This window comes from Labeo rohita, chromosome 7, assembly GCF_022985175.1.
Source record: "Labeo rohita strain BAU-BD-2019 chromosome 7, IGBB_LRoh.1.0, whole genome shotgun sequence".
Lineage (NCBI taxonomy): Eukaryota > Metazoa > Chordata > Actinopteri > Cypriniformes > Cyprinidae > Labeo > Labeo rohita.
Genome location: NC_066875.1, coordinates 12183894 through 12198960, shown reverse-complemented (window position 1 = coordinate 12198960; position 15067 = coordinate 12183894). Strand labels below are relative to the sequence as shown.

The window sequence follows — 15067 nt, the reverse complement described above, 5'->3', positions numbered from 1 at the left end:
AGTGTAATCTATTAGCTACATACTGTAAATCATAAACCCATCTTTGTGGGCAAGTACCAGATCGTGTCATAGAATAGTTTTAATATGACTAAATTTGTATTTAACATGATCGTAATTGAATACAGATATTGTTAGTTACAAATTATAGTGCTTTAAATTCCACTATTTTTCAAACAAACTCATTATACATCTAAAGCGAGAAAAGAACTTTTAAGTAGTTTACACCCCAAACATTTTACTGAGGATACCAAAAAGGTTCCTGCCTGGACAAGATTGATTGAATTGAATATTTGGGCATCAGTAGCCAAGAAAATTCTTAAGCACACAATATTAGTAAATACAAATTTGACACTTTTATTCTTATACAGTGATACAAATGTTAAAACCTCAATGGGGGCAAAGCAGTAGGTTAAGATGGTCAGCACATATATTTTTCTATTAATAATATATATGAAAATAGTAACAATCCACAAATTGACTAGGACTAATGAGCAATTAACGAGCAGGGAAATATTCAGCAGTGGGTTTCAAAGGTTACTATACTCACGTTTAATTTATTCATGTGACCAACAATTAAACACAATTTCATTACACAGCAAACACCAAAGACATAAATATCCATAAATGCATCAATTAAATACTCATCAATAAAGACACAGCACAAAATCGCCCAATCCATGCCAGTAAGACCACTCTAGCTAAATACTTAGCTGTTGTCAATATACAGTATGAAAAAAATTGCACATGGAGGGTGATAATGACCTGCCCCAATACCCTCACTTACACACGGTCACAAACACACAACAAGCACCGGGGGACCAGTAACAATCAGTCAGGTCTCCAAACTAGGTCTCCTTGGTGAATAAGACACTTATGTCCACAATTCAATAAGCCAAAAAAGCAAATAATGTACTGCTGGCCTTCGTACCCGCTACCAGACATGGGATACAGTGTTCGGGAGAGCTACCAAACTTACTAGTGGCCGCCAATCTTTATTTAGGGGAACCCCAAAACTACAAACTATCCCTCCCAATCGCTTCGCACACATCACAAGAAAAAATCCAGCCAATGTCCCAGCAAGGCCGTCTTGGCAAGAAGCTCAGCAGCACTCGCATACAAAGAAAATGCTGCATTCACGGCAGGTCTTAATTTGGAGATGACAACACGTGACATTCTACTCTGAATTATGAGTTTCTATGGCAACAATATCAATGCCAAAGCCCTCACGTGAGCCTGAACTCGTAATTACAACTTGTAAACTCGGAATGTTCTGAGAGTTACAACTTGGACCAGTGACAGCTGTGCCATGTGACCGCCACCAGGTTCATTTTGGCGCTACTTAGGCACTACCTCTGAGTCCGACAATGTCAAAAGCTGTGAGTAAAATGTCAAGTGTTGTCATTTCGGAATTGCGGTAATTACGACATGGTGTCAGTGTTGCAAAGTTCGATTTTCCTGTGGAATTGGGCTACTTTCACACTGTCGCTGTGGGTAGTTTTTGATGTCCGTGGGTTGAAACAACCCCAATAACATCCTATTTAGCCCCTGAAATGCAAATTTACTAGGGGAACCCCAACAACAACAACAACAACAAAAACACGTATTTTATCCCCCGGAACGTAATTTTCAATGGGAGACCCCCTCGAAACGGTTTTGGTGCATTAAGCTAAATTTTTTATTTATTTATTTTTTTTGCCATATCACCTAGCCATAATGGCAGGACAAAATTAGAACAGAACCACATTAAACCATATGTTCTCTTGTTGGCTGGTTCGTTTTCTAAAAATAAGAGAACACGAAATAGAGATACTTTCCAATGGTGATAGTGATCTATAATCTAATCTGTGGAGGCACTTTGGTACATTCCATGTGCTTCTGCAGCTCTCTGTGCTTTTCGCCTCATTCTCTCAGTCTGTGTTTTCAGTTTTTCAGTGCCTTTGGTGTCAGTACTGTAAAAGTTTTTTCATCGAAATGAACACATTCAGATTGTGTCAAACACACTGTATGCACATTCATTTATGTAGTTCACTTCAAGAAACTCCTCCTGGCCTTTTCAGCTGTCAGTGTTCCCCATACTGGACCATTCAGTCATTATGACCTCAGCCAGGATGCTGTGATCAGCTACAGTTTTGATTATTATTTGTTCGCATCTGCTCGACTTAAAATGTGTTGTGTATTCTCAGTAATGTATTCTCTGTAGTGTATTCTCTAATGTAATCAGCATATAAATGTGGTTTGAAACCTATAAAACATAAAATTAATAATTCCTTCTCTTCAAACAGGTCCGTCCAGCCATGATTGAGGATAAGGGTCACCGTGTGACAGACTACTTTGTTGTGGCTGGTCTCACAGACAAGTCCACACCACTAGAGCAGGATCTGTCTGAAGCCAAGTCCAGTGGACCCAAGGCACCCATCACAGACCTTGCCGTCATTAACAAGTCTGCAGGAGAAACCGTGCCTGAAGGTTTCACATGCATTGAGAGCACCTACAGTGGCCAACCGGCCAATCTCAACCATGGCAGCCTCAAGAGCCCAGAACTCTTCCTGTGTTACAAGAGGGGTCGTGGGAAGCCCCCACTCATTGACATCGGGTAAGTTTGTAGGATGAATGGCTATTCCTCTGTGTAGCTGTACCCTGTAGACATTTACTATGCAAACAGAAGTCAAACATGATGAGTCACAGGTTTTTACAACTTTGTTTACCGTGGATGCCATAACACTAATTGTCATTATTGCAAAAGCATCGGTAAAGCCTGCATGATCTGTCTGAATCAAGGTTTTTTAGGTTGGTTGGAAATTCTTGTTATAGTCATATAGCTCTATGCTATGTCTTTTTAAATTAATGACAAAAAGCACAAAGGTAATTACAGTAGCGAACCATGACTCTTGAAACTAGGCCCTTTCCCCTGTCGGGGGAAAAAGCAAACTACCAGTGTAGCTTCTTCTAAAAGTAATTTTTGACAGTTCCACCTTTGAAATATGAGGCTGCTCCAGCCTTAATGCAGTCATATACCGGACGAGAAACACAGTGCTGTGCCACACCACATCTTTAAAATTCACACACATTATTTCTGTGAGTGCATGCACACCAGTGGTGCCAACAGCGACTGTTCACGGATCCCAGTTGCAACTCCGGCTGCTGTTTGTAATTCAGAGTGGCACTCGCATAGTTTTCTATCAGTTTTTGAGTTCAACATGTTTTCTCCCCACTTTTTTGTTTCAGTTTTTAAACTTTTTTTCCCAACAACAATCTGTCAAAGGACTTTAAAATGAGACCAAACATACAGTAAGTCTGTGTGCTCTAAAGCTCCAAAAATTTTATGACAGTTTTTGACACTGACATTTTTTGTCCTCTAAGGACCTCAGAGTAACTTCTTTAAGAGTAACTTTTCTTTATGCACAAAGGTTAAATTGGTGCAGTTAATATGTCTTTGGATGGCATACTCATTTGCAATTGTCAAGTGTAATATCAATTTTACAACAATACACCTGCTAAAATTATGCTGCCCTCCCCAGCTCCACTGTACGGGTTTACTAGCACATCACATTCATGCTGGTGATTTCTGGCTATGGAGAGACAAAAACAAGAGCTTTCCACTATCAAAATGATACTGCCATATACAGGAGATGTTTCTGGCTGTGAAGTGTGATTAATAAAAAGATTGTCACTTAAACCTCAAAGGGAGAAATCTCTTATGGTCATAGAGGCTGCTTTGATTTGAAACACATCATTGAATATTCAATGATGTACAATCTCATTACAAAACAAAATCAATATTTTATATTTTAATGTATTTCAAATGTAATTTATTTTTAGTTTACTCACCAGATGTATAAAGCTTAATGGCACAGTTTTTAAATATCTGAATGTACACTTAGCATCAGTCAGTCAAGCATTATAATATGACATTATGATAATTTAGCATTAAACTTTAGTAATTAGAACTTTAGAATAACCATGTGTGAATGCATATTTGTCATACTGACTGAACTTAGGAGTGGTGGTGGTGCTTAAGAAACTGTTTGTAATTTAGTGTTTCTACAAAAAAGGGAAAAACTATGAATACTATGGGGTACTACGAATTCTAGTACTAATAGCAAAATAAAACGCACTATGGAGCTCAGCATGGAATATTGTTTACATGTAGCGTGTCAATTCTGCATGGTATATAAGACTCTCTCACTCTGTATGTTTCTTTGCATGTATGTGAGACAAAGCGACGTTGTGTGTGATCAAACTGGAGTTTACGGTTTGTCAAATACAGGTACGCTGCACATCCATTTAGATGAACTGAAAATAAAATGTTAATATTAAAATAAATTAAAATTAAAGTAACACCGCATTTTATTGTCAGTAAAGGTAATGGCATTGTAATGGGGGAAACAGTAATTTGTTTGATTACTCGTTACTGAAAAAATAATGCCGTTAGTAACACCATTTAAATCTGTTGGTTTATGAAAAAATGCAAAGAATTAAACGTTTGACGTTGTGGTGTAATTTGGGTGAAAAGATTGGTTTCAGATGGCTTTCAAGAGCAAACAGTGCAGAACTTTTTTATTTATTTTATTCATATTCCATTTTTTTAAAAAATTGAATAAAAACAAATTTGTAGGTTCTCAGTACATTTAGCAATGTTCATCCACATAAGAATTCAGTAACTACATAAAATAAATACAGTTAAATGAAAATGAATGGGCAACACGAACGTGTTAAATTTATTGGCCGCATATCGATGTCAACAAATGATGTCATGCGCATGCATGTGGAGTGCAGTCGAATTCTGGCAGGCAGTCGAAATTTGGCATAACACCAATGGTGGCGCTGCGTATCTCCTGCGCGTCCAATGTGTAACCGCCTTTCAGAAGTGCAACAAGAAAACAGTGCAGCAAGAGTGACTGATAAATACATCATCAGACAGTTGGTCTGACTCTGTGCACAAAACCAACAAATGAAATGTTTGTTTAATGTAAGCCAACACATCATGACAGTGCTCACAACAAAACAACTTAGCGACAAACACTTCATGACAAACAAGCAGTGTTTATAGTAAATAATATATAAATAATAAATATAAAGTAATATAAAATAAAAATTATATATACAGTCATGGCCAAAAATATCGGCACCCTTGCAATTCTGTCAGAAAATGCAACACTTCTCTAAGAAAACTGTTCCAATTGCAAACGTTTTGGTATTCACATGCTGATTGTTTTTGTTTGCACTGCAGCAACACACACACAAAAAAAACAGAACAAAAGTAAAACTTGATAAATTTCATGCAGAACTCAAAAATGGACTGACAACATGATTGGCACCTTGTCATAATTGTAAGAAATAATTGCTTTTCAAGCATGTAATGCTCCTGTAAATTGTATTTAGACACACCTGTGGCAAGTAACAGGTGTGGGCAATATAATAATTACACTTGCAACCAGTTAAAATGGAGAAAAGTTGACTCAACCTTTGTGTTGTGAGTCATGTACACTGAGCATGGAGAAAAGAAAGAAGTGTAAAGAGTTGGAATGTAAAAAAATATGGAAAAACATGGACAATCTCAAGGCTACAAGCCCATCTCCAGAGATCTTAATGTTTCCACTGTGTGCAATATCATCAAGAGGTTTACAGCACATGGCACTGTAGCTAACTTCCCTGGACATGGACGGAAGAGCAAAATTAATGAAAAATTACAACGAAGGATTGTTCGAATGGTGGATAAAGAACCCCGATTAACTTCCAAACAAATTCAAGCTGATCTACAGACATAGGGTACAACAGTGTCAGCTCACACTCTCTGTCGCCATCTGAATGAAAAGGAACGCTATGGTAGGAGACCCAGGAGGACACCACTGCTGACACAAAGGCATAAAAAAGTGTGACAAAACCACAGTCCTTCTGGGAGAATGTACTGTGGACAGATGAGACAAAGGTAGAGCTGTTTGGTAAAGGACATCATGGCACTGTTTACAGAAAAAGAAATGAGGCCTTCAAAGAAAAGAACACGGTCCCTACAGTCAAACATGGTGGAGGTTCAAAGATGTTTTGGGGTTGTTTTGCTGCTTCTGGCACTGGATGCCTTGACTGTGTAAACAGTATCATGAAATCTGATGATTACCAAAGAATTTTGGGGGCAACATAGTGGCCAGTGTCAGAAAGCTGCGTCTCCATCAGAGGTCATGGGTCTTCCAGCAAGACAATGGCCCAAAACACACTTCAAAAAACACTCACAAATGGTTACAAACAAAGCGCTGGAGAGTTCTGAAATGGCCAGCAATGAGTGCATATCTGAATCCCATAGAACACCTTTGGAGAGATCTCAAAACAGCAGTTGGGAGAAGGCATCCTTCAAATCTGAATGACCTGGAGCAGTTTGCAAAAGAAGAATGGTCCAAAATTCCAGTGGAGAGGTGTAAGAAACTCATTCATGGTTACAGGAAGCGACTGATTTCAGTTATTTTTTCTGAAGGGGGGCTATCAAACATTAAGTTAAGAGTGCCAGTAATTTTGTCCAGCGCATTTTATGTATGTATGTATGTATGTGTATATATATATATGTATGTATGTGTGTATATATATATATATATATATATGTAATATAATAGATTCCCACAGTGTGACAACAAGGCTGCCCATTTAGAGGAAAGATATGTTTGGTCAGTTTTTGTGTCATTTAAAATTACTCTCCCATTGATTTATTATTGCTTGGCCCTCTGTAATTTCATAGCTGGACCACCAATCACAGAGCTGCAAATGCTAAATTAAAACAGTATATATATTTTCGGAGTAAATATATATATATATATGACTCTAGAGTTAAATATCACCCATGACCACCAACATGACAAATTGCCACATATACATGTTATTTGCTGGGATGGGGGATTTCCCTGCCTGATTTGTCCCTGCATTGTTATCTTATTATAACACATGGCACCTTTCATATGCATATGCATGTCATTCAAAGTCTATTTGTGGTCTCCATTCAGCATCAGCTGACTATGAGTTTTATAGTTCAGCTTAAGGCCTTTACTGTTTTAAGGACTTAGTCCACTGCGTCACCACCGTCTGGATCCCTGCCTGGTACAGTTGCCCTTCCTAAACTTCACAAATGCCAAAATCACAGCAAAGACATCACACCGTTATTTCACTAGTTTTCACTTTAATCTGACTTTTTAATATATAAAGAGTTAATTTGCAAAAACAGATAACTCAGTTTTTAACAATTGTCAAAAATCATGTTTTTTCTTTGTGCATTCCAATTTATCTTAATCAAACTGCAGTTGGGTTATTTTGATTAAGTTAAAATAACAAACAAAAAATAATGATAATAATACAGCTAACTAACACAATAACATGATAATGTCATAAAAAATATGATTTAAAAAAAATGTATTTAGGATTTATCTGTGTTTGCAAATAAACTCTTCATATGTTCATTGTGATTTAAAATAAACCTCCTCCAAGGCACACAACATCAACTGTGTTTTGTCTTCACTCACCATGCCACAACATTAAATTTCAAGATGATGCAATGTACTTGCTGGTAAGGCATTTAATGGCACTTAGTGTGTGTAAAGCTTTTAAAGCTCTATTACACATCCCATTTGGGCTCTCTGGAGTCCAGAGAGAAAGAGTCTCTCTGCATAATTGGGTGCCTGAAAAGCACACCACCTGTTATGTAGGACTATGGTGCTACGTATGTTTTTACCATATCTTTTTGATATAGTCACATTGTAAAAAGGACTCATTACTTTAGTTTTTTTTTTTTTTTTGTCATTTTCAATCTTTCAATCAACGAAAACATAAATATATATTTTTATAGCTATACCTTTTATATTGGAAGGGTTTCAGCAAAAACAGTGAATAGTAATGAAATCGCAAATACCTTACAAGGAATTATATGAAAGGGTAAAAATAATTATAATATATGTATATACAGCAGTTTGTTCTTGTCCTTGAATCTGATTGGCTGAGAGATCTTCCAACCACGAGACATTACCCAATATTGCCTCGGAAACCTTGTCGCTGTTTTCACCATTCACGCTCTAGGCCGTCAGCGGTTATTCAGTGCTCATGAACCCGCCAAGAGCAGCCTTACCTCGGCCAGTTCTTCATCTTTGGTCTTATGACAGTCTTTGGTCTTAATCTTTTTTCGGAGTGTCTATTTACACTAAGTGCAAACAGCCTGCCTTGTTTAAAATAAAGCCTTGTTTAAAATGTTTAAAATAAAGTATTTGGTAGGGTTAGGGTAGATGTAAGGAGGCCTTTATTGTCCCAATAAGGTGGCATCCATTTAATAATTTGCATAAAAATTATAATTTACACTCAATATGTTATTATTACATACTGTTTTCTAATGTATTACAATACTGAGGTGCAGGTAATTGCCACTATTTGCAGTAAGTAGTATAAATAGCCATATAAAGTATGAATATTCTTATTCTTATTCTCTTATTCTTATCCTCAAAGTTTTAAAACCTTTATTTTGACTTGTTTTGTTTATTTAACTTTAGGCTTATGTACTTTCGACTGAAGTTTTTGAATGGTTTGTTTACTAAAAATTATTATTTTACACACAATATTTTATATAAATAGCAGTAGGATTTAATTAATGATAGTATTATTTGGTATTGCAAAGTTTGTTAAAGGGTTAGTTCACCCAAAAATGAAAATTCTGTCATTAATTGCGTTCCGAACCTTTAAGACTTCAGTTTATCTTTGGAAAACTAATTACGAATTTGTTGCATTTTTTAACATTCTGTTTGGCAGTTTTATATTTCCTTTTAAGGACAGGTTGAATAACATGTTTTGCAAGTATAGAGCATGTATTAAAATAATACATGCTCTATACTTGCAATAATAATAGTAGTTGATGAATAGATTTGATTGAAGTTTTTTTTTTTTTTTGCATATAAACATTGTTCAATGCACTTACATAGAGCTAATCTGTCTCCCACCTTTCCTTTTCGCTTTTTACTGCCTTGCGTAAAAGCCCTATTGTACCCTGGACACATTTCTACAGACCGTGGCTTGCTGTGATGTAATGCCATCACAAGAAGAGCCTAGGGAAAAGAGTACTTGTTAATGGATTCTTTTCCATTTTCTGTTTCGCTCTGTTGGTTAAGTTGCTGATCAATGTTTGTTCTTTGTTGTAGGGTCCTATATGAGGGTAAAGAACGTCTCATTCAGGGTTGTGAGGTCATTGAAGCCACACCGTTTGGCCGCTGTGCAAATGTCAACAACAGCTCTGCCACATCCCAGCGCATATTCATTACATACCGCCGCGCACCCCCCGTCCAGCCCCAGAACTCACTGGCTGTGACTGACATCTGCGTCATCATCACAAACAAGGGCGAGACTCCTCCTCACACTTTCTGCAAAGTGGACAAGAACCTCAACTGTGGCTTGGTTAGTTCAGCATGGAATTCAGAATTATATGAAAAAGAAACACTGTGATGCAATCCATAGTTGACAGTCACATGACTGGCATAAAGAAAAAAAAAATACTATTGGGTTAAGGTTTCAAAGCTTTCGTTCAAAGCTAATGGTTACATGGGTAAATGGATACCCATTTATTATCATGATTTATGCTATTCTAATTTAACAGCATTAAACAGTCTGGGTAAATATACTTAAATGCCACTTTAGATGCAACTTCTAAAAAATGTTATGGCCACATTGTAGCTTTAAGAGTTTGTGTAATAAATTCTATGTTAAACTGAATTATTGCTTTTCTCATCTAACAAAATAATGACTCAGCCAGAATTGATGTGCAATTAATTTGTGATTAATTTGATTAATCAATCGGCACATTATGTATTTAATTAGATTAAAAAATGAAATCACTTGATAGCCCTACTACTACTAATAGTAAGTTTGTCGTAAGAATAGTGATGTTTAGTAGTGATGTTGTGCTACTAGCTGTTGAAGCCTTTTTATGAACAAGATATAATTCAGTAATTGGTTTAAATTGTTTCTACTTAATTTGCTTTTCCATGCTCAGTGGGGATCGAGTGTGTTTTTGTGCTACAAGAAGTCAGTGTCTGCCTCTAATTCCATTGCTTATAAAGCTGGTAAGTCTCAGTCTCTGCCACCATTTTCTGATTCTGTCTATCCATCTCTCGGTCTTTCTTTCTATCCGTTATTTTGCTTTTTATTCATTCCTCTGATCTCAGGTGATTGATTTTGTTTGTTAGATGCATTCTAGCAGTATTCTCAGAGACTTGTAAATGTCAGCACCTATTTCACAGTAAACAGCTTATTTCAGCACTTATTTCACAGTAAACAGCATTTCCTCTCTGCTGAAATTTGCTGAAAATAATCACTAACTCTGCAAACTGATTGATGTACTGTATGTGCAGTGGTTTATTTGTAAAGAGCAGTCTGTTAACATGTCTTGCTAATACAGAAATCCCCAAAAGGTCCCAGGGCTTTGTAAAACAATGTCTGACAGTCTTCTGTTTATATGTTCAGCATGTCACTGTGCTCATAAATAATATCTGCTGCTTGATAGGTTAGTTTAAAGGCTGAATGCTTTCATGTTTTAGTATGGTGGTCATGACCTTTCATACTAGTTTCTCGTAGTTCACTTTCTGTCAGCAAACAACTAGTTTTTTTTATCTCCCTGTTGCATCACTTCCTGTCACATGATGTTGTGTTAATCACTGAGAAACAAAACTTCCTGTCCCATCACTTTCAAGAGGATGTTTTTTTTATATATATATAGCATAATTCAAATGCTGATACCATAAGACAGGATAGCAATGATATCTAATCATAGAAACATGGCACACATTCAAACACAGTGGTTCTAACAAATCATTCCATTGGCAGGTCTGATCTTTCGCTATCCTGAGGAAGACTATGAATCATTTCCCCTCTCTGAGTCTGTACCCCTCTTTTGCCTCCCTATGGGGGCCAAGATTGAGTGCTGGGCTCCTAACACACGCTACCCTTTACCTGTCTTCTCCACATTTGTCCTCACCAACTCCAATGGAGAAAAGGTAAAAAAGTTAAATGTTTTGATGTCAGTATGTCAGTAGGTGTCATTTTTTAGATGTCCTTTCGGTTGTATTTAATATAAAACCTTTTATAATCTATAATAACATTAAACATATTTCATATTTTCTCTAAACCTTCTTGGATATTAAGACCTGTAATTATGGCCAAATTAAAGATTTGTTGTATGTTGTGTGCTCCTACTGAAAAAACAAATGTAAAAAAAACCCAAAAAACTTAGGAACACCTAATTGCATTAACCTTTGTAATGCCTTTTTTTTTTAACTTTATGAAATGTATGTCATCTTTTGTAACAATAAAAATTTAGATTTATATTTTTTTTTCAAAAATTTTAATTAAACAATAAATTACATTAAAATAATATCATACAATCAGGAAGAATAAGTTACCAATCAAATAAAATCAGCAACAACAATTTACCTTTGCACGGCACAGAAGAGCACAAATGTGGAATTAAGGAATATTTACAGAGATTATTTTTTGACAAGATTCAGAGGAGGCATTAAGGCATTTCATTACAACAGTGTTATAAGATATAATGTTTTAAATATAAAGTTTGAATATAGAAATATTAAACAATTTAAATGACTCAATTTATATTTTAAAAATGAAACTGAAACCGCCAGTAGGTGACAGCAAGTCAAAGTCTTGTTTGCAACTATTTTTGTTGATAAAATGCAGCACAATCTGCCAACAGGGTTCCTAAAATGTAAGTCAATTACTATTAATTTTTGTATAAAATCAAAAATGTATAAAACTGTTGTATAATTTCACTTTCACTTTTGCAAACTCCCTTTATAATCATTAAAAGCTGTCACTCGCGATTTCACAAACTTGCATTTTAATTAATGAAGCTCTCTGCACTGCATACAAAATCTATTATTTATGTCGTCTCTACACTTTGTTATATTGAATTACAAAAACTGCAGTCTGCTTTTTACGATCTGTGCTGAGAGGAGCAGGATGCGCACAGATAGAGAAGCATTTCTATTGGCTGCAGTCTGCCAATTACAAAAGACGGTATTGCGCATCAAAACATAGACACAAATATTCTGCTACTTTTATGTGCAGAACTGGGATCACTTTTGTAAACTTGTGAATTAATAAAATAGAGAAATCACTTTTAATTTCTAAATAAACCTGACCAGTTGGACCTGAAGCGCTGTCCACTCTCAAAATTCACTCCCTGGACTCTGTCCCCCTCTGCCCCCCCCATTTCCAACCCTGATGGCATGAGCTGGAATTGCAAATAATATGTATAAAAAAATATAAGCTTCACACTTCACATCTGAGCTTCAAAGTCCTGTTTATGTTACCCTTCTGCAGGTGTATGGAGCTGGAATACAGTTCTATGAGCCATATTCCGTGGACGGTCTCAACGAGAAACAGAAGATCCAGCTAGGTCTGGTTTCCACTGTGGACAAGAAGGTCATACCCAACCGCACAGTCAACACCAACAAGTGCATCTGCCTGCTGTCCCGCTGGCCTTTCTTTGAGTCCTTCAGGAAGTTCCTCATGTTTCTTTACAAGCTGTCAGCCAATGGAGTCAACCCTCTGCCCATTGAGAAGTACAAACAGATTCTTACTTCAACTGCGGTCCACTACAAATTTAGTTTTAAACCATGCTTTTTATTGCAGTAATGTTCTCTCTATTTTTTTTTTAATGGTCAATAACAGTATTTTGCACAATGTGAATCTGTTCTAAAACCTAATGAACTTGCATAGTAACCATCATGGAACCTCATAAGTGACTGATTTGGAAAGCACTACATAGACTGTAATCAGTTTTACAATTTGTAATAGAAGTAAATAATCTAGCCATGTGTGTGACAAAAGGTCATTTTTATATTGTTTGTGATTTCAGTCTGTGGGTTTGGTTAATAAGATTGATTTCTTTTGCCTTTTTTTAGACACATATCCCACTTTATGCACAATGTCTCCTTCCCTTCTCCTCAGAGGCCAAGAATACTGGTCCAGGTGAGAAAAAGTTTTTTTTTTTTTTTTTTTTTTTTTTTTTTTTTTTTTTATATGGATATTCTGAATTCTAAAGTTATACATTTTATACATGCAACCATACACTGACGAGCCAAAACATTATGACCAGGTGAAGTAAATATTGTTGATCATTTAACAATTAAAGATTAAGGTCTGGGGTAGATTAGATGATAAGCAAACAATCAGTTCTCGTAATCAACATGTTGGATGCAGGGGAGATGGGCAGGAATAAAGATCTGTGTATGAGGGTGCGACCAATCTTAGGGTGTACTCGCATTAGGTGATCTAAACTGTGCCCGAGTAGTGCTCAGACGTGGTTCGTTTATCCATCCCTGGCCTGGTTGGAAGAGATGGGCCAGAGCACGCGTGTAGTGTGAGTGCTAACCGCACCCAAGCACAGAACTTCTGATACGTGCAGCACAATTGCGTGAACATTTCTGAGCAGTAAAAGTGATAGATCTGGTAAGCAATATATTGTGAGAGGGCTGTGTATCACCACATCCCAAAGGACTCAAAAGAATAAACCACAAAGTTAACAAAACGATCCATTGTGCTGAACAAGAGCGTTTCTCTTCCTTGTTACTTCAAAACAGTTCAATTATAACGAGTGATGCTGCCTTTATGTGCTATCAGAAAGTTCAGATGTGTTTATTGTTTATAATACATACAATACGCTTAAAATGATTGCTCACATATATATATAAATAGGCACTATTTTAATGACAAGACAAGATGTAGCTCTTCAATAAAGAATAGCACTGACAACAGTTCATGTCCAATTTCTGATTAGGAAACTCATATTTGCGATAATTCCGATAGCACTTGAAGGCAACATAAAGCGTGCTCCTGCCCGGAACGTAAAGTGCAATCAATGTGAGTGCAGGCCAGTGGGGGAGCGGAGAGGGGGACAATTGCGCTTAGGTTCAGTTCAAGGCAAACGTGCCTAGTGTGAGTACACCATTAAAGTCTGTGATGACCCCTGTCCACCATCGAAAGTGCCTACAATGGGCATCCAAGAACTGGACTTCTGGTACTGTTTATGTAGGGAAGTGATGGCACCAGGATGCACTATGGGACAATGACGAGATGGTGGAGTGTGATGAAAAAAAAGTGATGCTCTGGGCAATGTTCTTCATGTGGCGATAAATTTGACACATTCTATCTACCTAATCATTGTTGCAGAACAGGAACACACCTTCATGACAATTGTGTTCCCTGGTGGAAGTGTCCTCTTTCAGCAGGATAATACAAACTGCCACTGCACACATTGTTCAGGAATGGTTTAAAGAAACATAATGCAGAGTTTCAAGGTGTTGCCCCGCCTTCAAATTCACCAGATCTTAATCAAACTGAGCATCCGTGGATGTGCTGGACCAGCAAGTTCGATCCGTGGCGCCTCTACCTCACAAACCTGCAGGGTTTGAAGGATCTGCTGCTATAACATCTTGGTGTCAAATACCATAGTAGACCTTTAAGAGTTTTGCAGAGTCCATGCGTCGGTGGGTTGTCGCTGTTTTGGCAGCACACAGAGGACCAACAGCATATTAGGGAGGTGGTCATAATATTTTGGCTCATCTGTGTATATTTTTTATGGAGTTATATAAAGTTAAATGAGTTATATATTTATGTTTTTTTTTCCCCGGTAAGCTGTCGGCACATGACACCTTAATCCTGTCCCAACCTGTTTGTACACCTTTACCACTAAGGTAAATAATTTCTGTTTGATTAAGTTATGGACATAGGTTAAGATACTGTTGGTTTAGAGTGCAATATGAAACAAATGGCATATAATTATAGATTCTTTTTGGTAAGATTCTGGTTGTCAAATGTTAGTGAAACTTAAGTGCTTCCCACAGGATTTAGTGAGACTTTGGGTTTCAACTGACAGATTTTAGTTTGAAACACAATTAACTTTTCTTAAAAGAGAAGTTCACTTCCAGAACAAAAATTTACAGACAATTTACTCACCCCCTTGTCATCCAAGATGTTTATGTCTTTCTTCCTTCCTAAAGATTTTTTTTTTTTTGAGGAAAACATTTCAGAATTTCTCTCC

General features: G+C 36.8%; 1 protein-coding gene across 1 annotated transcript in view; it reads left to right on the top strand.

The window, feature by feature from the left end:
* dennd4c (DENN/MADD domain containing 4C) overlaps positions 1-15067 on the top strand; it is an 83227-nt gene that overhangs the window by 39084 nt on the left and 29076 nt on the right. The window contains 7 exon segments of the mRNA XM_051113861.1: positions 2283-2593; positions 9156-9408; positions 10004-10073; positions 10834-11003; positions 12346-12587; positions 12930-12996; positions 14662-14720. Of these exon segments, the coding sequence (XP_050969818.1) occupies positions 2295-2593; positions 9156-9408; positions 10004-10073; positions 10834-11003; positions 12346-12587; positions 12930-12996; positions 14662-14720 (1160 nt within the window). The 5' untranslated portion in view covers positions 2283-2294.